The following is a 22,303-nucleotide window of genomic DNA, read 5'->3' as shown; positions in this document are numbered from 1 at the left end:
AATAGTATTTACTTCACTTACAAATGGTACTGTCATATTTTTGACATGATACTGTAACGACTGGATCGATCAAACACACAACTGTAAAAGTTAATCTACACAACCCCTCACCCATGCAGACTCTGTGATGTCTGTTCCCTTTCGATACTTCACTCGTACTGCGTATGGGGAAAGGTCTCCCTTTTTCCCCGCTGCTGAAGCCTTTTTCAATAACGCAGTGTAACTGCACCGTCATTGGTTCACTCATAGACAAGTTGTTGAACCAATGGCGGCGCGGCATAGCTGCGCGGCCTATGGCGACAAAGCGCGCGAATATTCCCGCCGAAATGGGCGGGGTATAGGGCTATATAAGCAGGCGTTTCGCCATAGGATTTCAGTGTTTTCTCCTTCAGCGACGACATCTACTTCTCTTCGCTGATCTCCGCCTGAAGCCGAAGAAGCTCGCCGCCTTCTGCTCTCGCCGCCGTCTGAAGAGGCTCCCGCAGCGGACTCGCCTGGACTCGCCGGTGGAAGAAAGCGCCGGCGCCCTCGCGGACTGCAGCTTCTAAGCGCCGCCGCCGAGCCGCCGCCTCCCGCTTCCCGCTTCCGGCCGCTTCCTGTGCGTCCCCTGCCGCCATCCGGCGCGCCGCCTGAGAGCTTCATCCGCGGCTTAAACGCCGCTCTAAAAGAGCGATTTCCAGCGGTTTTCACCGCTTTAAGAGCTTCCGCGGCCCTCGCCGCTCTAAAAGAGCCACCCAATTGCCGTTTTCACGGCAGCGGCGTCTCACGATGCCCCGCCACTCATGTGGTACTTGCAGGGCCCCCTGCACGACGACGATGGACACAGCGAGTGTGTCGCTTGCCTGGGCAAGCCCCACGCAGACGGCGCGCTCGCTGGAGACTCATGCCCGCACTGCGAGTGTATGAGTCTCGCTTCCCCTGCGCTCGCGGGTCGCCTTCTTCACTGAGGGCGATCTCGCCGCTCGCGCCCTCCCGTCTCCTTCCTCCCGCGGTCCGGCGAGGAAAGACAGCGGGGTAGAGCGACTCAGCGCCAGGAGTTGAGCGAGCTCACGCCGGCCCAGCCCCCGCGTGCCTCGCCCTCTCCTCCCAGGGAACTCTCTCCAGTTCTGTTCTCTCGCCCTGAGCAGCGTCCCTCCGCAGAAGCGAGTGACCTCGTCTCATTCGGGGGAACAGACGACGAACAAGACGACTCCATGTCTCTTGCGGCTTCCGAAGCGGAAGGATGGGCTGGCGAGCCGGAAGACCCCGCTCCACCGCCTCCCTTGGAACCCATCGAGCATGGCCAGGGCATGGATGCCGAGCTCTTCCGCATCCTGTCTAGAGCCGTTGAAGAGCTGGACCTCGAGTGGGCCCCTCCAGAGGAGCCGTCTCGCAGCCGCCTGGACGAATGGTTTCTGCCAGGCCGCCGCCAAGCACCTCGCCAGCGTTCAGCGCCCTTCTTTCCTGAGGTCCACGAAGAGCTGACGAAGTCGTGGCGCGCTCCTTACTCTGCCCGCCTCCACACTACGCACCGCTCCGCCCTCACCGCCGTCGGCGACGGCGCCGAGGAGAAGGGATACGAGCGCTTGCCACCCCTAGATGAAGCGGTGGCTGCTCACCTCTGTCCTCCCGCGGCTGTGGGTTGGAAGACGAAGAGGGCCCTTCCTTCCAAGCCCTGTCGGACCACCTCTACTCTGGCTGGACGGGCTTACACCTCGGCGGGCCAAGCTGCCTCTGCGCTCCACACCATGGCCATATTTCAAGCATTCCAGGCCAAACTCCTCCGCTCTCTGGATGAGTCTGGAATCGACGCGCCAGCCTTCAAAGATCTCCGCAGCGCCACGGATCTTGCCCTGCGAGCTACGAAGGCTACGGCCCAGGCCATCGGTCGTTCCATGGCCAGCCTGGTCGTGTTGGAGCGCCACCTGTGGCTCAACCTAACGGAGATCAAAGACCTAGACAAGACGGCCTTCTTAGACGCCCCGGTCTCGCCTTCTGGTCTCTTCGGGCCTGCAGTGGATGGCTTCACTGAGCGCTTTACTGCCGCGCAGAAATCGTCTCAGGCTATGAGGCATTTCTTGCCCAAGCGCTCCAGCTCCGCTTCTGCGTCTAGCCGCCCCAGGACTGCGCCGGCTCAGCAGAACAAACCAGCCCCACCTGCAACACAGGCAGCGCCGCCCCAGGAGCATCGCCAGCGCTCGCGCCCTGCGAAGCGCCCTCCCTTCCCGAGGCGCCAGGGACCCCGGCCCAGGATTGTGCTGGACCCGGTGCCTCCGAAGTCGTCCTGATTCGTCGGACAGGAAGAGGATGGGGGACCGTCCCGTTACGACCGGACCACCCCAAAAGCTCCCACGGGTAATTTCCCCTCCGCCTCGTTTATTTCCGGGCGTGGGAAACATACTTCAAGTGACAGCTGGGCCCACACCTGTTGCGCCCACTCCAAACGCCGTTTTCACGGCGGAAAAATTTTTACCTCATCACAAAAAGAGCAAATTTCCTCTTCCACCCCTCGCGGTGTACGACCCTCTCAACGGCGGTCTGTCACCCAACATTATTCAACCCCTAGCCACTCGGGCCGAGGCCTGGCAGGCCATCCCCGATGTGTCAGAATGGGTCATGGGGATCGTAAACCAGGGCTACTCGCTCCAGTTTGCACGACGGCCCCCGCTTCGCCGGGGTGCTTCAAACATCGGTCAATCCGGACGACGCTCATGTCCTCCGGGCCGAAGTCATGTCGTTGCTGGAAAAAGGAGCTGTGGAAATGGTTCCTCCGTCAGAGAGCGAGACAGGCTTTTACAGCCGCTACTTTCTGGTCCCCAAAAAGGATGGCGGTCTCAGACCCATCCTAGACCTCAGGCTTTTGAATCACTCCCTCACGAGACGGAAGTTCAAAATGCTGACGCTGAAGCAGATCCTCGCGCACATTTGCCCCGAGGACTGGTTCTGCTCGCTGGACCTGAAGGATGCGTATTTTCACATCCAGATAGCCCCCCGTCACAGACGATTCTTGAGATTCGCATACGAAGGGGTGGCATACCAATATACGGTCCTGCCCTTCGGGCTGTCTCTGGCTCCCCGCACTTTCACCAAGTGCATGGACGCGGCGCTTTCCCCTCTGAGACAGATGGGAATCCGGGTTCTGAATTATCTCGACGACTGGCTCATCTTAGCCCGTTCGCGAGACGAGCTGGTACGCCATACAGATCCGTGCTCCTCAGCCATCTACAATGCCTGGGTCTCAGGGTCAACTTAGCCAAGAGCTCGCTATGCCCCACTCAACGAATCTCGTTTCTGGGAGCAGTTTTCGACTCGGTCCGTATGACGGCAGTAGTCTCGCCAGAGCGCGCCCTGGCAATTCAGCAGCTCACGGCATCTGTCACGAACAAAGCCTATCTCCCTCTGAAGTTTTTCCAGAGGCTGCTAGGGCTGATGGCTTCCGCCTCCCCGGTGCTGCAGCTAGGCCTTCTTCGGATGCGGCCTCTTCAGTACTGGTTGAAGTTCCGGGTTCCTCCCAGCGCATGGCGGCACGGCCGCCTATGTCTCAAGGTCAATCGGGCCTGTCTTCTAGCCCTGAAACCTTGGATGGATCCAGTATGGTTCCAACGCGGAGTCCCTTTACAGGCGGTCTCACGGAGGACGGTGCTCTCAACAGACGCCTCCAACTTGGGCTGGGGCGCTGTGTGCGAGGGCAGACCGGCCTTCGGCTCGTGGAGCCACGAGGAAAGCCATTTACACATCAACTGTCTAGAGATGCAGTGATGAAAGCCCTTCAGTTCTTTCAGGCTTACTTGACGGGACGTCATGTTCTAGTTCGGTCAGACAGTATGACGGTGGTGTCATACCTGAACCACCAAGGCGGTCTTTCGTCCAGCCGCTTATGCGCTCTGGCGAAACGTCTGCTGGAATGGGCTCTTCCGAGGCTTCAGTCGCTCAGAGCGACTCATGTTCCTGGCAGGAACAATCTGGGTGCGGACATGTTGTCACGGAGCAACATCCCCTCCGACGAGTGGATGCTCTACCCCCAAGTGGTCCTCACGATCTGGGAGTTCTTCGGGAAGGCAGAGGTAGACCTCTTCGCCTCAGAAGACAACTCTCATTGCCCAACATTTTTCTCGAAGGAAGTAGATGCTCTGGCCCACACATGGCCCAGCACGCTCCTTTATGCTTTCCCTCCGATCGCACTGATCCCCCAGGTCATCAGGCGTATCAGAGAAGACCAGCACAGAGTCCTTCTGGTGGCCCCGCTCTGGAGGAACCAGGTTTGGTCCTCAGAGCTATTCAGGCTCTCTCTAAGAGCCCCGTGGCCGATTCCCCTGAGACGGGACCTCCTCTCTCAGGCAAACAGAACAATCTGGCACCCACAGCCGCAGCTCTGGGCTCTGCACCTCTGGTCCCTCGATGGGAGCCGACTAGCCTCCCCGAGGACGTCCTAAATACCATTTCTCAGGCTAGAGCCCCATCTACGAGGCGCCTCTACGACCAGAAGTGGTCAGTCTTTGTTGATTGGTGTTCAACACGCAACATAGACCCTGTGGAGAGTGACGTATCTTCCATACTGTCTTTCCTCCAAGAACGCTTGGAAATGGGGCGCTCCCCTTCCACGCTTAAGGTTTACGTAGCAGCCATTGCAGCGTTCCACGCTCCTATTGCTGGCCAATCGGTGGGACGAAACGGGCTCGTGATCCGTTTTTTGAGAGGTGCTAGGCGTTTGAATCCTCCTCGCCCTCTCACTATTCCCTCCTGGGACCTCTCGTTGGTCCTCAGGGCCTTGAAAGGAGCCCCATTTGAACCAATGGGTTCAGCCGACCTCAGGCCCCTAACGCTAAAACCGCTCTGCTACTAGCACTAGCATCGGTAAAGCGTGTTGGCGATTTGCAGGCCCTCTCCGTGAACCGTGCGTGCCTCGAATTCGGGCCTGGTGACTCTAAGGTCGTTCTGAAACCTAGGCATGGCTACGTCCCTAAAGTGCTCTCAACTCCGTTTAGAGCTCAGGTCATCTCGCTCTCTGCTCTTCCTCCCTCGGCGGACGAACCAGAGCTGCAGCTACTCTGCCCAGTCAGGGCATTGAGGACCTACATAGACCGATCACAGTCTTTCAGACAGTCAGATCAGCTCTTTGTTTGTTTTGGCGGCCGCACCAAAGGGTCTCCGGTCTCGAAACAACGCATTTCCCGTTGGATAGTGGATGCTATTAACCTGTGCTACTCCTCACTGGGCACTAATTGCCCCATAGGAGTCAGGGCCCACTCCACTAGAGGAATGGCTTCCTCGTGGGCTTGGTCCAACGGAGTTTCCATCCAAGACATCTGTGAGGCGGCCGGCTGGTCTTCGCCGTCCACCTTTGTCAGGTTCTATCACCTCGATGTCCCGACCTTACAAGCTCGGGTCCTGTCGGTGTGATTAGCGGCTTCCAACAGGTCCCGCTTCACGCCACCATAGGAAGTATCTTCCTTCAGTGTAACCATGGGTTCGGTTAGGCTTTGCCTCCGCTTGTCCTTTTTGCCCCCCTCTGGGTGGCCAAATGCAAGCTATATCGTTCCCAGCCGTGGCACGGCGTGGTTGAATTCGTTCCCCATACGCAGTACGAGTGAAGTATCGAAAGGGAACGTACTCGGTTACTAACGTAACCTCGGTTCCCTGAGATACGTAAGCAGTACTGCGTCACTTGCCGTGCCACGAGGCTGCGGCTCAGGGTCGTCGCTTCAGTCGATTGACACTGAAATCCTATGGCGAAACGCCTGCTTATATAGCCCTATACCCCGCCCATTTCGGCGGGAATATTCGCGCGCTTTGTCGCCATAGGCCGCGCAGCTATGCCGCGCCGCCATTGGTTCAACAACTTGTCTATGAGTGAACCAATGACGGTGCAGTTACACTGCGTTATTGAAAAAGGCTTCAGCAGCGGGGAAAAAGGGAGACCTTTCCCCATACGCAGTACTCGTTCCGTATCTCAGGGAACCGAGGTTACGTTAGTAACCGAGTACGTTTTCCCCACTGAGAACTATCACCATTTGTTCCCCTCGCACATTTCAAAGACACTTGGGACACAGTCTACAAGAGTCAGACTGCATAGAGATGGAATCCTTTCCACTAATTCATTGACAAATCTGCTTAAATGAATGAACATGCATTTCCCCAGTACATTTTGTGTATTATTGCTGTTTTATATTGTTTTGTATAGTATAGTGTTATGCATGCCTGATGATAGCTACAAGATAATGTAGCCCATCTAGGTGGTGTCTCATATCAAATCACACTTTTGTGGACATCACCTTCTCACGGAATGCAGTGTGTATGTGTTATATTTATCAGAGTATAAAAGGAAACAAATTGCCAGCTTACTCACCTCATGCAAATGAGTTCACTTTCAAACAAAGGAACTTGAGAATTGCACCTTTCTCATTGGTCAAGCCAAAACTCAAAGGTGTGACCTCTGTGGAACTTAAAAGCCAACATAAAGTTCCCTCCTAGCTCTTGCTACTTCTACTGATTGCTGTTCATGTGAGACCTCAACTGGCCCAGAGCCGGTGCAGCTGCGCCGGAATGCCTCGCCAACAAACCATGTGCAAATTCCTCAACCACAGAGTCAAATTAACAATGCAAGTGTATCCTCATTTCTTCATTCAGTGCAGAGATATTGAACTTCAGAACCATCGGACTGAATCATCAAGGATTTCTCCCGAGACTGCATATCCAGACGCTCTTCAACAACTAAGGCATTTGCAAGTATCGTACATTTGAACACTAGACGTTAGTATTAAGTTGTGCACCCTTTTGTTAACAAATATGCTTTATAGTGAGAAACTGATGGTTCTTCCAGCTTGTTAAATGACTCTTTTCATAGCTCCATTCCTCTGTTATGCTACGCCTTCATTCACTTTCTCATTTCCTATGTATGCGTTATCTGTGTGTATGCATGTGTTTAGTTTAGTTATGTATTCGTGATTTATTTAAATAAAACTTTTGTGCACATTCTTGCGAGGTTGATTCTGATCTGCTAATAAACTAATGTCAATTTAATGATTATGATCACAGCTACATGTGAAGAAATCCTTTCTGAAAAGTTGATAGATGATCAATACTGAGTGTTCGCTGACCAAACAGATTAATTGATTGTAATATTAATTCAGCTACATTAAGTTAATTCGATTAACTGATCCAAATATTTATAATTAATTATGAGTTATGATATGAGCTAATTTGCTACAATGTAATATCATAGTAATACCTAATTTTCCATTTATTTATATATATATATATATATATATATATATATATATATATATATATATATATATATATATATATATATATATATATATATATATATATATATATATATATATACACATGCATACATGCATAGACACACACAGAACTTATTAGTTGTGTTTCGGTTTCAGTGTTTATTTAAATGTGAAAGTGAATACAGTAACAGCAATTCAGAAATTGCCCTCCATCTAAGGTGACTATTGATTATCAATAATCCACCTACAACTACAGCCTAATTCACACTAGGGATCAATACAATATGCATCTTTCTACCACTTTAGATCATTCCCAATATATCCTTTCCTTCATCTCTGTCTCCTTACATGCATTTGCCATACAGTATATTTGCAGTCATGTTCTCTTGAATCTCAATGTTCTCTCTCTCCCTATCTTTGCTTCTCCTTTACTCTTTTCTTTCCAAGAGAGGTGTGATGTGTTTGTCCTCACCATGCATTAGACAACCTAACATCTGATGGCATAACATCTCAGGTTTACATTTGCTCCCACATTTGCCAGTTCTTCTCAACTCAGTACTTCTCAATAATAAGACTTTTATTTTACGAAGACAAATAAAAACTTTTTTAGTTGCAATATAGATATTTGAAATTGTCATTGTCTTCAGAGTCCACTCCAGCTTTCAACATTGACAAAAGACATTTTCTTTGAAATTGTTCAAACAAGTAAACGTACAGTATGATTACAAAAAGACACAGCAGGGAACAGAAGATGAATGGAGAGGAATTTACCAGATGCTAACCTAAATCATGATGCAATTATCTATCACGCAAACACACACGGGAAATAAGGACAAACTGAATGCAGGAGTGACGATCTTGTGTGTGTGAGCGAGAGAGAGGCTGACACTGTGTTTTGTCTGCTTTGATCAATACTGAGTCAAGGGCACCTGAGACGGCATGTTTGAGGAAGAGGCAGTGTGTCGTTTGTCCCTTTCTGATCGGTTTGTGCGATAACATCCTCGTGACGCAGCGGCCCTGAAGGACAACTGTGTTTCACGCTCTAACTAGTACAGACAACAAGACAATGATGAACTCATGAATTAGGGAATTCCCACAAGATCAAATGAATTCTGACTTTCTGCACATTGAGCACAGAGCACAAAGAAAGTGTTTGTTGTTCACCTGTTGGTTCATCTATGCACTGATTGAATGAATATGAATGCCATTGGATTAGATAACACAGTATTGAATATACTGCAGAATCTTTTCTCTTCACTGACTTCATTTTTCTTCATCGTTTTTGCTCAATGTTTTTTAATCAACTGGTGCCTTGGTGATTTTTAGTGGATGTTTGAAGTCCGTTTTTTTAGGTTAAAACCTAATAAACTAATTTTTGTGAAATGCTTTGTTTACTTTTATATTACTATTACTATAGTTTATTATTAGCATTCCTATATCATGGACCACAACAGCACTTTTTGTATGGAGCACCATATAGGTTCTCGGGGTGTAAATTGGACATTTCATCACAAAACAATCTGACATCGATTCTCTCAGCCAGCGATATGATATTGGCCCATACATCAAAACATGCCATGATACGCTTTGTTTTTTTGGTGCTGATTTACTGACATTATATGTGCCTATTTCACATGACTAGCTTTTTAACTTTTTTTTTTTTTTTGGAAAATGCAAATCCTGTGTTTCACTTTAGTTTTAATAATATAGAAAAATAAATAATAAAAAAATTACATTTTAGATTGATCTATTTTTATTATGCATTGCATAATTTGATCGATGCATTGATCAATATCCATAAAAAACCTACAGAACTTCATGTCTAAAAATTATGACATTATCTTGGTGTGTGTCCAAAAAATATATGGTATTATGTTACCGTGCCCAGAAACATTAATATTGTCACCTTTTTGCTATTGCTGGTTAAATGCGTATAAATGCCCAGAATCAAAAAAGTTTGTACTACCATGATTTTTTTTTTGGACATGTACAATGGTATTCTTAAAAATACCACGGTATATTTGAGGACACCACAGTACTTTTTGTACACTGTAAAAATAAAAAACAAAAACAAAGATTAACTATGCATAAAAATTACAATGTGCAAAAAAAATTAAATGTGAATTTTTGAAGTAGAAAACTGAAATAGGCCTATTTTCTTGTAAATCATGATTTACAAGAAAATAGGCCTATTTCAGTTTTCTACTTCAAAAATTCACATTTAATTTTTTTTTCTAGCAATACATTTCTGAGTGATAATTGTTTGAAAGTAAATCTTGCATCCAAAAATTCATTGACGGTGGCCTTCCATGGTACAATGATGTTCTCAGGTGGTGATAAATAATACTATGGTACTAAAATATGTTACATAATACCATGTTCCATTTCAAACATATATTTTACACACAGTCTCTATTATTTAATGAGTAGCCTATAGTTTGGATAACCAGTGGACAAGAGGGTCTTCTCAAGACGCGCGCCCCCGTCTGTCGCGTAGTGATAGCGCGCTTCCCCCGCTCTTCTGAGAGAGAGAGAGACAGAGAGAGAGAAAGAGAGGGAGAGAGCGAGCAAATAAGGCTGAGCAGCGGCAACAGCAGCAGCGCCAGTGGCGGCAGCAGCGTCAAAGCATCTGCGCGTCTCCGAACTGCCTTGTCTCGGGCCAATCATTCCCTCAGCCCCGTTACCGATTGAGATTTAACAGCGGCTTTGGATCTTAACAAGCCTTCTACATCCTCGTCGACATCTCGGCGCAAGCCCCCATTCGCTTGACTACCGGTTCCGTTCATATCTACCCAGTTTCTTGAATTTTTAATGGAAAATGGCGATGTTTGCTCAGTCCTCCAGTCTGTTCTGCGTCCTCTCCGTCCAAACTGTGCTGCTCTTCAGCGTCTCCTCACCGGGAACGGCGACGCTCCTCTTTCCTCAGCACTACACGTAAGTACCTCAAGAAGCGCGAGCGCGGAACGCGTCTTCCGCGCGCGTTTCACAGCGTCCCAGTTTCGTGAGACACACGAGATATCTCCGTTAACGCGTCAATTTGTTTTTTATTTTTTATCACCGTTCATATTTGTAGTCCTAAGCAATTCTGCACTATTATTTACCATTACCAAGGAGGTTATTCGTTCAATTATTGATTAAAAGAGGCGTGACAGGAGAACGGCGATAGTTCAGCGTAGATGCATTTGTAGTTGCTTGCTATTTTTGCTGTCATGTTACCGATCACGGATACGGTAACGACGGGAGAGTGTTCCGCACGTTTGAATGCTGCTACTTTTTGACAGAAGCGTATCACGCAAACGCTTTTTTGTTGTTATTGGACTGTCTGCTATTAGATACAGGTTTCCCACGGTCATGAATAAGCTGAAAATATCAGGGAATTAAAAAAATAATGCTGTTTTCCAGTCTTGGAAAAGTCATTTTAGGATTCTAGTTGAGCTCAGCTCCAAAATGTGAGTGAGTTAAATGTCTATAAAATAATTTCCCTGGTCAAAAGCTGTGAGGATCTTGTAGATAACAGCATGCTTCTTTAAAAACGCAAGTTATTTTTTGTTTAGTTATGATTTTTGCACTCTTGAAAGATACTGTGGAGTCTCACTTGGTTGAATGCTGAGAGTATGATGAGTCGTATATGTCTGTATGATATCGATTATTGCGTATAAACTACCCATAACAGCCTAGAGGAGATTTTGTCTGCTCCTATGTTGCTCATTCATAACTCAGTTTTCTTTTAAGCATCAACTTTGTCTGTTTTTCTTAAAATTAGACACAAGTGAGACAACTGTTGACATACAGCAAGAGAGCTATCATTTAATTCATCATTACCATTTGCAACAATTGATGTTTTAAAGAGATATCCTTTGTGATTTTTGTGATCAGTTTACCCTCTTTATTTTCTCCAAAAACGGCAGTAGATTCCTAATGCATTTCGCCTGATATGCAAGTATGCATACTCCTATTCATAAAGTTAAGAATCATTTGTTGCAGTATATAAAGATGTACTCCAGTATTTGACCTGGAGGGATGTAAAGCATCTAATTTTTGCAGTGGAGTGTACCGTACACCAGCTGCTTTCTGAAGTGAGGGTGTTGGGTCCGTGCCAGTTGTGCGCTCGTATGGGGCAGAGGCTGGATTTGTCCGCTGTGTGCCCACACATGCCAGTCCCCAGTGGATTATCTCGTCTCACATGCTGTATGAAATCATAGAATTTTGATGCTGTTTACATAAGGTTTTACGTAATGTAAAATTAAGTTGTGTGTGGTCTTATTGTTAACATTTGCAACTAAAAAGGATATTATATATACAGTGGTTCTTTTAACTCAACTGGTGGGTTGCAATCAAAAATGGGTCGCAAGTCTGTTCAGACTACAAATGTGTATAAACTGTATAATTTCATTCCAGGATAGTAAAACAAAATAGTCTTATTAACTTTTAATTCAATTTTTATCTTTATTGTCACATATTTTTAATATATTTGATTATCATGTCTCACATGTTGAGACATCACTGTGTCAAAAGCAATTATAACTCACTCGAAAAAATGAATTGTTGGATTTTACTTAAAGTCCCCATGTAATCAATAATTTTATCCCTTAAATTCATCTTTGATCACCAAAATTACATATTTAAACTTTTTTCCTGTGAAAAAAACTTAATGCCTTAAAATAACTTGAATGTAACTCTACACCCTTGCCTCATTTAATATACACAGATCTATGAATATGATAATTAGCCCCGCCTCCACTCACTCGCACAAGCTCAGACGAGATCCACTCAGTCAACTTACTGAGGTAAACTGTGCACAATGGTATCACTTTTTACAACATCGGACACATAACGGTAATTAATATGATTAGCCTTTTGCTTGATGTTATCAAACAGCTAATAATGTGTTGCTTATGTTACACAAACCATGTTCATATTCACGAGTCAGACAGCTGCTTTCTCTCAATAAGTATCCTTAGAAACGCTTTGAACTCAGAATGTCAGTGGAGAAAGGCATATAGTTCATCATATCATAGTAATATTCATCATACACCCATCATATTGCTAAATCTACCCGATTTGTCATATCAACAGAAATACTGAAAATACTATAGAAAATACTTATGATTTTGCACATGGTTTGTCTTAAAGTATATTAAAAAAAACAGATGGACATATAAACAACATTAAAAACTTGATTTCCACCACAGGGGGACTTTAAAAAAAGTGTCAAGTGGTTCCATGCAACTATATTGAGTAATTTGTACAAATAACAATTTAGTTGTATGAACAAAAGAAATTCAAATAAAGCTGACAAAATTTCTTTGAGTAAATACAAATCATTTGAATTTGTCACTGTTACATAATATTTATATGTGCAGTTTACTTAATGTTATGTTAAAGTTATAAAAGTTTATTACGAAATGCATCATTTGATAGATGCATCAATCAATATCCATAAAAAACAAACTAACAAACAATGGAACTACATGTCTAAAAACCATGGTATTATCATGGTGTGTGTCCAAAAAAGATATGGTATTGTTATGGTATCATGCCCAAAAAACAGGGTATTATTGTCACCTTTTCGTTATTGCTAAATGGTTAAATACGTATGAATGCCCAGAATCTCACTTACAAAAAAGTACTATAGTACTACCATGATTTTTTGGGACAAATACCATGGTATTCTTAAAAATACCATGGTATATTTGATGCCATTACTGTACCTACTGACACCACAGTACTTTTTTGTACACTGTAAAATTATTAAACTGTGTTTTACAAGCTTTTACAAGGTTTTCTACTTCAGAAATTCACATTTAATTTAATTTTATTCGCCCTTTCTTTGTAATTATTTGCGACATTTATAAAAAAAAATTTTTTGAAAGTAAATCGTACACCCACAAATTCATTGGCACTTGCCTACCATGGTACTGTGATGTTATCAGGTGGTGATAATACTGTGGTACTAAAATATGTCAAGGACATCACGTAAGGTGAACACATTTATTGACTTAATTTACTTTATTAAGTTAACTATTTGCTCTACAAAGTGCACTCAAAAAATAACTCATTGAACAAACTCACAGCCTAAATACAGGCGACACTCTTCTGCATAATGGTAACCACAAAATTCAAAAACATTACAGAAACTCCTCTAAATGTCCAAAATAACTGAACAATAAACACTAAACTAACAACATGTTTCCTTTTACTGAAAAACACATAAAATAACACTTTAATTTCCAAATTTACTCTCCTAATGCAGTCCCTAGCAAAGCATGCTGGGAACTACGGATCCACTACCCAGTTAGTTATGTCAACATAAATTTGTGTGTTTCACTCAGCAATGTTAAGTTGACTGAACAAACACTTATTAAGTAAAGCTGACAATACTCATTTTTAGTAGAAACAACTCAGTTAAATTAAGTTCATGTAGTTACATGAGTTTTTATGTAATGTGAACAAGCATGGTTTGAGTGAAACTAACAACGTTAATTTTTTAGTCATAAAAATAATAATGTGAGGCAATGATAATAATTCAACTTTGTTAGGTATAGTTTTAGATTTTATAAATATATCCCTCCAGAATTTTAATATAAATATAAGTATGTATTTATTCATGCTTAGCACGCTAATAATTAACCCACAGGTCTTTAAATTATTTCTGCCTTGCAAGAGAACAGTATCGTGCATTTATAAAAGGATTGTTTCACTTTCCAAAGAGCGCAGCATATGTAATCTGTCAACCTTGATAAGCAACGTCTATCAACCTGTCAGAAGCTCAGAGACGCTGCCAGAGAACAAATAGTGCATGTCTGGATAGTATTATGGCTAAATAGTACATTAGGCAGGTTTTCAACTCTTGTATGGTTAATAACTGATAATCTTCTTCATAATACGGTGATATAGACTATCATTCGCTCTCTCTGTTTGTGCGTTTTTCTGCTTGCGGTGTTGTGGCCTGTAGTCACAGAGATTTGTAACGCTTATTTTACACAGCGCTTTGAGCCTCGAGGCCTTCCCCTCTTTACCAAAGCCAGTCAGTAAGCAAGCATGACCACTATAGAGAAGGATTTAACAACAGCAGGAAATTCAATCAATAACCAAAACTAAGTCAAAGCAATGTTGATCAAGCATGCTTACATTTATCAAAGCTTCAGTCTGATATACCTAAAAAGGTGGAATGGTGTGTCCTCGTTTCGAATCTTTCAGTCACGGTTCTGAGTAGTATGGAAGAAGGTGGCTGCCATGTTGTTTTTAAAGCTTTCTTCCAAAGCCTAGTGCGCTGCCAGCATTTCAAGGCATCATATGCACGCTTCAGACACGGAGACTATTTTGAAAGGTACCAAGATGGTGGGCAAAGCAACTATTGATTGTAAATGTAGTTCATTCATTATGAAAAAGAACTGAAAAAGTTGCTGCCTATATGTAAAGCATTCCAAATCTGTCACGAAGGAAGTTCCTTTTAAGTTAGTATGCTTCCTTATAAGGCAGGATTTGAAACAGAGCCTAATTGTCATAAAAATCCTGGTTTTGCTTTACAAACAGCAGCTACTGAGATAAACATGTACCTGTTGTGTAGGTCGTGCACAGGTCAACACAAAAATCTTCTTACTGATAACATTTAAGAGTGTTTTGTATTACAGATTTGCATCATAATGACGCAGTTCGAGTGAGGGACATGCACTCTTTTGGTAACGATTACCTCCAGTCACACGGCATGCTGGTTAATGGCTAAATGACTCAGCATTTAAATTATTAATTTGGAGAGGAAAGTAACCTCTTCTTAGTGACACAAACCGGGTATCCTATTTTCTTTCATCCGTTTTTTCCTTTTATTTTGAGCTCAGTGTTTGAACTTTCAAAAATGAGAATGATTTTTATATTTTTAAGTTCACTTTTAAGGTAGCTAACAGGATCCAGGGAATAAATAGCCACAATTCTGTGGATTCCACTTCCTGTCATTCCAAATCAACTTCCTGTGGGGGTGTGGCTAGTTCGATTCAAATTCCAACTCATGCATTGCAATTAGGATTCAGTTCTTAAATTTCCACATATATTTTTTTTATTAGTAGTATTATTTTATTGATTCATATTTTATTAAGTTACTGCCCTGAATGGAATATATTAATTATCTATTTATTTAATTTATAAGATTATCAGTAATTATGCCTCATTAGTATTAAGTTATTATTATTGATGCAATTATTAAGCACCACATGGTATTAAAAATAGGATTTTGGTGTAGCAGTAAAAAATTAGATAGGCTAAGATATATTTTTTTAATATAATATTTAAAATAGTCTAAACATACTTTGTTTCAGTTTAAATTTTATTGATGTGTTTGTAGTGCGCTGTCCATGGTGCTGAAAGGTCACTAGTTGAAGTGGCATTATAGTGAAAAGAGGGAATTTAATTTTTTTCCCCCAATAAAAAAAGCAAACATACAAAAACAAATACACAAACAAACTTTTTCAAGACTGTAAGGAGGAAATTTCACTCAAAAACAAAAAATACTTTTGTTTTCCATTATAAAATGATTGTAGATCATTGTTTGTAGATCTTGTGTATAGGCTGGGTTTGTTTACTACTGTACCAGGATCAGTATATGACTCACAGACAGTTTCATTTTGGACATAGATATTGTGTTATATTTGATTCTGGACACAATATAATAATCTATGACATCTGTTTGAGGTAATGGGAGGATTACAACCCATCTAACATGTGAGTTTTCTAAAATCTTTGTTATTCCTAATCTGTTACATGTAGGGCTGTCAAACGATTAATCACGATTAATCGCATACAAAATAAAAGTTTGAGTTTGCCTAATATATGTGTGAGTACTGTGTGTAATTATTATGTATATATAAATACAAACACATTCATGTATATCTTTGAGAAATATTTACAAGTATATGTATTTATTTATATTTTTATATAATTTATATTATATATAAATAAAAATATTTTGTTCATAAATAAGATATTTCTCTTAACTATATACATTAATTTATTTGTATTTATATATACATAATAATTACACACAGTACTCACACATATATTAGGCAAACTCAAACTTTTATTTTGTATGCGATTAATCATGATTAATCGTTTGACAGCCCTAGTTACATGTGCAGGGAATCTGAAACCTGGCTCTGAGTGAGCACCTCTCTAGATCCTTTGTGATATTTAACCAGGGATATTCAGGCTGGTTAGTAAGACAACTTCAGACCAGAGATTTGGAAAGAGAAGTTGTAAAAAGCAATAGAGATTGGAAGTGAGCCAGTGAGACTTTTCAACTAGTTGACAAAATTAACAAATACGCTGTAGGGCCAGTGCTGTGTTGTCACTACCTTTTGCAATTATTGATTCATTATTTATTGAACATAGATGACACTGATGGCTTGTGTACATATATAACTTATGTAATATTATACACTACCATTCAAAAGTTTGGGGTCAGTACGATTTTTAATTTTTTTGTTAATGAAATTGAAGAAATTAATACTTTTATTAAGTAAGGATGCATTAAATTGATCAAAAGTGACAGTAAAGATATTTATAATGTTACAAAAGATTCTATTTTAAATAAATGCTGTTCTTTTGAACTTTCTATTCATCAAAGAATCCTGAAAACAAAATTATACACTGTTGCACTGTTTTCAACATTGATGATAATCATAAATGGTTCTTGAGCAGCAAATCAGCATATTAGAATGATTTCTGAAGGATCATGTGACACTGAAGACCGGAGTAATGATGCTGAAAATTCAGCTTTGATCACAGGATTAAATTACATTTTAAAATATATTCACATTTTAAATTGTAAATAATTGTAAATAATAATTTGCAAATAAATGCAGCCTTGGTGAGCAGAAGAGACTTCTTTTAAAAACAGTAAATTAAAAACAGTAAAAAAAAACAGTACCAATCCCAAACTTTTGAATGTCAGTGTATATATACGCAAATGTCCCCAGAAGGACAAAATAGCTTATAAATCATACTAAATTATGTTTTTTTTTTTTTTTTTTTTTTTTAAATGCAAAAATGCTGAATGTTTTCAGTGAGTGTTGTGGTTAGGGTTAGAGTTATGGGAGAGAATATACAGTTTGTTCAATATAAAAATTATTTTGTCTATAGAAAGTCCCCATAAAACATGAAAAACATGTGTTTGTGTGTAAATATTACATACATATTTTGTTAGAATATAATTTTATACCTTTTTTACATATACAAGATATATATGTTTCTGTCATATATAACAAAATGTCAATAAAAATGATAGAAATATAATTTTAGTAAAATAGAAATATAATATGTTGACGAAGCAAGTAAAAAATCTACTGGAACATCCTGGCCAGGCACTAAATAAAGGTGTTTGCATGATGGAGACAAAGTATGACCTGGCACATTTTATGGCCTGTGTGAGTATAAAAGAGCAAGCATCCTGAATTCCCGCACATGCTGGAGGTGTTGTCATTAGCAGTTAGCATCAGTTCTCCCTGAGAAACATCCCTCATTCTGAAAACCGTTATTTCTCCCTCTGTGACCTTTTCTTGGTTGACACATTTCCTTCAGCAGCGTCTTCGTCCCCGCAAACCATTTATTATCATCTCCGTCTAGATCTTTCATTACGAGCTGTGTAATCTAAACACGCTCAGTCTCATTTCTTTCTTCACTTCCTGTGTATCAGTCAGTATCAGATCAATAGATTACAGGAAACTCCCTCTGCAGTGGCTTTAGCTGCTTGTATTTGCATTAGGGGTTTCTGAGGTCATAGTACTTATAATAACAGGGTTTGGCTTAGTTCCGTTAATTATGTTTGAAAAGCATGAGACATGAGAGGAAGCAGTACAGTGAGTCAGAGACAGGTCACTCATCAAAAAACGCATATGGGAAAAGCTTTTTTTTTAAATAACTTTTTTATTCATTTCACAAATTCAAAGCCATATACATACACTACAGACTCAAACAAAAAACTTAACCAATCACACTTACAGGATTGGTTCCCTTCAGAATTCAATTTTCCCTGATAATTTACTCACCCCCATGTCATCCAATATGTTTGTCTTTCTTTCTTCAGTCGAAAAGAAATTAAGGTTTTTAAGGAAAACATTTCAGGATTTTTCTCCATATAGTGGACTTCTGTGGGGTTCAAATGTACGTTTTAGAGCAGCTTCAAAGAGCTCTACATGATCCCAGACGAGGAAAAAGGGTCTTATCTAGCAAAACGATTGGTCATTTTCTAAAAAAATAAATATATACTTTTTAACCACAAATGTTTGTCTTGCTCTGCTCTGCAATGCGCCACGCATTATGTAATCATGTTGGAAAGGTCACACGTGACATAGGCGGAAGTACCGATCCAGTGTCTACAAAGCAAATATGTAAAGACTAAGTCAAACAGCCTTTAGAAAAAAACAACAATGTTGGACGATTTCGAAGTTTTGAAGGTTTTTCACCCTACCAGGGTACTTCCGCCTTTTCAACGTGATTACGTAAAGCGTGGCGAATCTCAGAGCAGTGCAAGGCGAGCATTTGTGTTTAAAAAGTATATAATTTTTTATTTTTTTTAGAAAATGACCTATCATTTCGCTAGATAAGACTCTTATTCCTCGTCTGGGATCATGTAGAGCTCTTTGAAGCTGCACTGAAACTGACATTTGGACCATTGAACCCCAGTGAAGTCCACTATATGGAGAAAAATCCTGGAATGTTTTCCTCAGAAACCTTCATTTCTTTTCAACTGAAGACAGAAAGACATGAACATCTTGGATGACATGGGGGTGAGTAAATTATCAGGAAAATTTAATTCTGAAGTGAACTAATCCTTTAACTGTAAAATTCAAGGCTGAACTATCATTCAGTAATACAACTTCAGGCTGGCATATGGGAAAAGCTAAAGATAGAGATTTAGATTTGTGATTTGTCATGATTTTAAGGTGAAATCTTTGCAAACCATTTTGCTGATTTGTTTTTGCCCAAAAGAGGGATCTCGTGGTGTTCAGATGGCGGCAGAGTGAATCGACTTCCTTTTAAAAGGAGCTTGAGTGAATTGAATCTCAGCTGCCAAATGACATTTAACTTAACTGAATCAACCTCTAATGGATATTTTGTAACGTGACACTAAACCAAAGTAGCCTGGAAATTGAATTGAGTAGAGGTAACTGCTGCTTGTTTCCTCACTATCACTATTACCATTTATGGATATGAGCACATCCCTAACTATAAGTACATACTTTTACAGTGAATTGGCACACATTTTATCTATTGCTTTCAAAGTATTTTATCAGGACATGCATTACCATACATACCCATGACCATGATGTCTGTAGTGCCATGCTGTACTGGAATAATCAAGGAAGTATTAACTTGTCACACCGTCTGTGTTATGGACTCAAACTGTGTGGCAATGAAGAGGGTGTGCTGACCTTTTCTACACTCACCAGCCACTGTATTAGGTACACTTTGCTAGTACTGGGTTGGACCCATTTTGATTTCAGAACTTCCTTAATTCTTCATGACATAGATTCAACAAGGTGCTGGAAACATTACTCAGAGATTTTGGTCCATACTGACATGATATCATCACAAAGTTGCAGCAGATTTGTCGGCTGCACATCCATGATGAGAAACGTCTCGGTTACATAGGTAACCCTCGTTCCCTGAAGGAGGGAACGGAGACGTACGTCGGACAGACCGACGAATAGGAATCTCGCTAGAGAGGCCAATCTACTTCGAGTGTAACTAAACGAGCCAATGCACATTGGCATGCAATCATCTGCATCAGCTGCTCGCCTCGCAGCGCGGGTATATAATGAGCAGCAGGTGCGTTGCATCTTCAGGTTTTCGCTGAGGAGCCGAACCCAGCAGGCGGCAGCATCAGCAGGACAACGCCTGTGGCGACGGGACGTACGTCTCCGTTCCCTCCTTCAGGGAACGAGGGTTACCTATGTAACCGAGACGTTCCCATTCAGTCGGTCACGTTCGACGTACGTCGGACAGACCGACGAATAGGAATCCCTACCAAAGCGCCACAGGGGCTGCCCTCTTCCAGCGCTCTGTCGTGAGCCACCTGAACCCCTTGCCTAAGGACGGTGGGACCAGGCTCACGCAGAGAGGGTCGATCACTGTTGTTCCCAAACCCACTCAGTGCGACAATTGGATAACGCTGGGAAGCGTAGCCTTACATGCGATAAGGAACGCTGCGGAAGCCATATCCTTCCCCGAAGGAGTTATATGGATAAGTACATATGGACTAACCTTGTAGGTTGTACAACATATGGAAGAACTGGGGTGACTCCACTCGGTAAGAGATGGGTTCTCCCAGAGGGAAAGACACGGGCTTCGTTTAGGAGCAGCCGTGGAAAAAGCCATATGGGAAGGGATCCCCGTAGGTCACACATATGGAACCCAGCCTAAATCCGGTTCTCAAGGATACAACGGAGTATAGGCCTGGCGCCAGACGCTCCGCCACGTCGGCTGCCGAAGGGTAACCGGAGGACTCAACAGGGTCTGCCCGTAGGGACTCTCTGGAGAATAGAATGCGCATGTAGCGCAGCAAGCCGACACTAAGCCGGGGCCTCTCCGTGCCTCTGACCTGAGGCGAGAACACGGGAGGAGACCGGCTCGACACGAAGGCTATAGTATCTAGCGAACGTGTTAGGTGTCGCCCAGCCCGCAGCTCTACAAATGTCTGTTAGCGAGGCGCCACGAGCCAGCGCCCAGGAGGATGCCACACCTCTCGTGGAGTGGGCATGCAACCTGAGCGGGCAGGGCACGCCCTGAGCTTGGTAGCCAGGGCGATGGCATCCACTATCCAGTGGGCCATCCTCTGCTTGGAGACAGCCTTTCCCTTCTGCTGGCCTCCGTAACAGACGAAGAGCTGGTCTGAGGTCCTGAAGCTTCGAGTTCTGTCTATGTACAGTCGCAAGGCGCGAACTGGACAGAGCAAAGCCAGGGCTGGGTCTGCCTCCTCCGAGGGCAGCGCTTGCAGGCTCACCACCTGATCCCTGAAGGGAGTGGTAGGAACCTTGGGCACATAGCCAGGCCGGGGTCTCAGTACCACGTGGCTGTCACCCGGCCCGAACTCTAGGCACGATTCGTCGACCGAAAATGACTGCAGGTCCCCTACCCTCTTGATGGAGGCCAATGCCACCAGCAGCAAAGTCTTCATAGAGAGAATCTTTAAGTCTGCTGACAGCAAAGGCTCAAAGGGAGCAATCTGGAGTGCTCTGAGCACCAGAGTAAGGTCCCAAGAGGGTATGGAGGGGGGACGAGGAGGATTTAACCGTCTCGCCCCCCTAAGGAACCTGACGACCAGGTCGTGCTGACCAACAGATTTGCCATCTATGTGGTCGTGGTAAGCGGAGATAGCAGCAGAATGGACTTTGAGGGTGGAGGGGGACAGCCTACGCTCCAACCCTTGCTGCAAGAAGGAAAGCACGACACCGATCGAGCATCTTCGGGGGTCTTCTCGGCGAGAAGAGCACCACTCGACGAACAGGTTCCACTTCGAGGCGTAAGCACGTCTCGTAGACAGTGCACGTGCCGAAGTGATGGTGTTAAGTACCTCGGGGGGTAAGTCACCTAGAACCTCCGCGTCCCGTCCAGGGACCAGACATGGAGTTTCCAGAGGTCTGGACGCGGGTGCCAAGAGTGCCCCGTCTCTGAGAGAGGAGGTCCTACCTCAGAGGGATGGGCCAGGGAGGGGCTGTCGCGAGGAGTGAGAGTTCTGGGAACCAGGTCCGGTTGGGCCAGTAAGGCGCAACTAACAAGACCTGCTCCTCGTCCTCCCTGACTTTGCACAGGGTCTGTGCAAGTAGGCTCACTGGGGGAAACGCATATTTGCGCAGGCCCCGGGGCCAGCTGTGAGCCAGTGCGTCTGTCCCGAGTGTTCCCTCGGTCAGAGAGTAAAACAACTGGCAGTGGGAGGTTTCTGGTGAGGCAAACAGGTCTACCTGAGCCTCTCCGAACTCTCTCCAGATCAGCTGAACCACCTGGGGGTGGAGTCGCCACTCTCCGGGCAGCGCAGCTCGTGATAGCTCGTCGGCCACACGGTTGAGCACACCGGGGACATGAATGGC

At 43.5% G+C, this 22,303-nt stretch overlaps 1 protein-coding gene across 2 annotated transcripts in view; it reads left to right on the top strand.

Moving 5' to 3' along the window:
• Positions 1-9,823: 9,823 nt before the first annotated feature.
• The window catches only part of cacna2d2a (calcium channel, voltage-dependent, alpha 2/delta subunit 2a), a 262,629-nt gene continuing 250,149 nt past the window's right edge, over positions 9,824-22,303 (top strand). For both annotated transcript variants that reach the window (XM_067372767.1, XM_067372766.1), the window contains exon 1: positions 9,824-10,160. In XM_067372767.1, the coding sequence (XP_067228868.1) occupies positions 10,045-10,160 (116 nt within the window). In that variant the 5' untranslated portion in view covers positions 9,824-10,044. The remainder of the gene's footprint in view (positions 10,161-22,303) is intronic.

The sequence above is a fragment of the Chanodichthys erythropterus genome, chromosome 21, assembly GCF_024489055.1.
Source record: "Chanodichthys erythropterus isolate Z2021 chromosome 21, ASM2448905v1, whole genome shotgun sequence".
In the NCBI taxonomy this organism is placed as follows: domain Eukaryota; kingdom Metazoa; phylum Chordata; class Actinopteri; order Cypriniformes; family Xenocyprididae; genus Chanodichthys; species Chanodichthys erythropterus.
The sequence above is the reverse complement of the archived record's forward strand: the minus strand, read 5'-3'. Positions and strand labels throughout refer to the sequence as shown.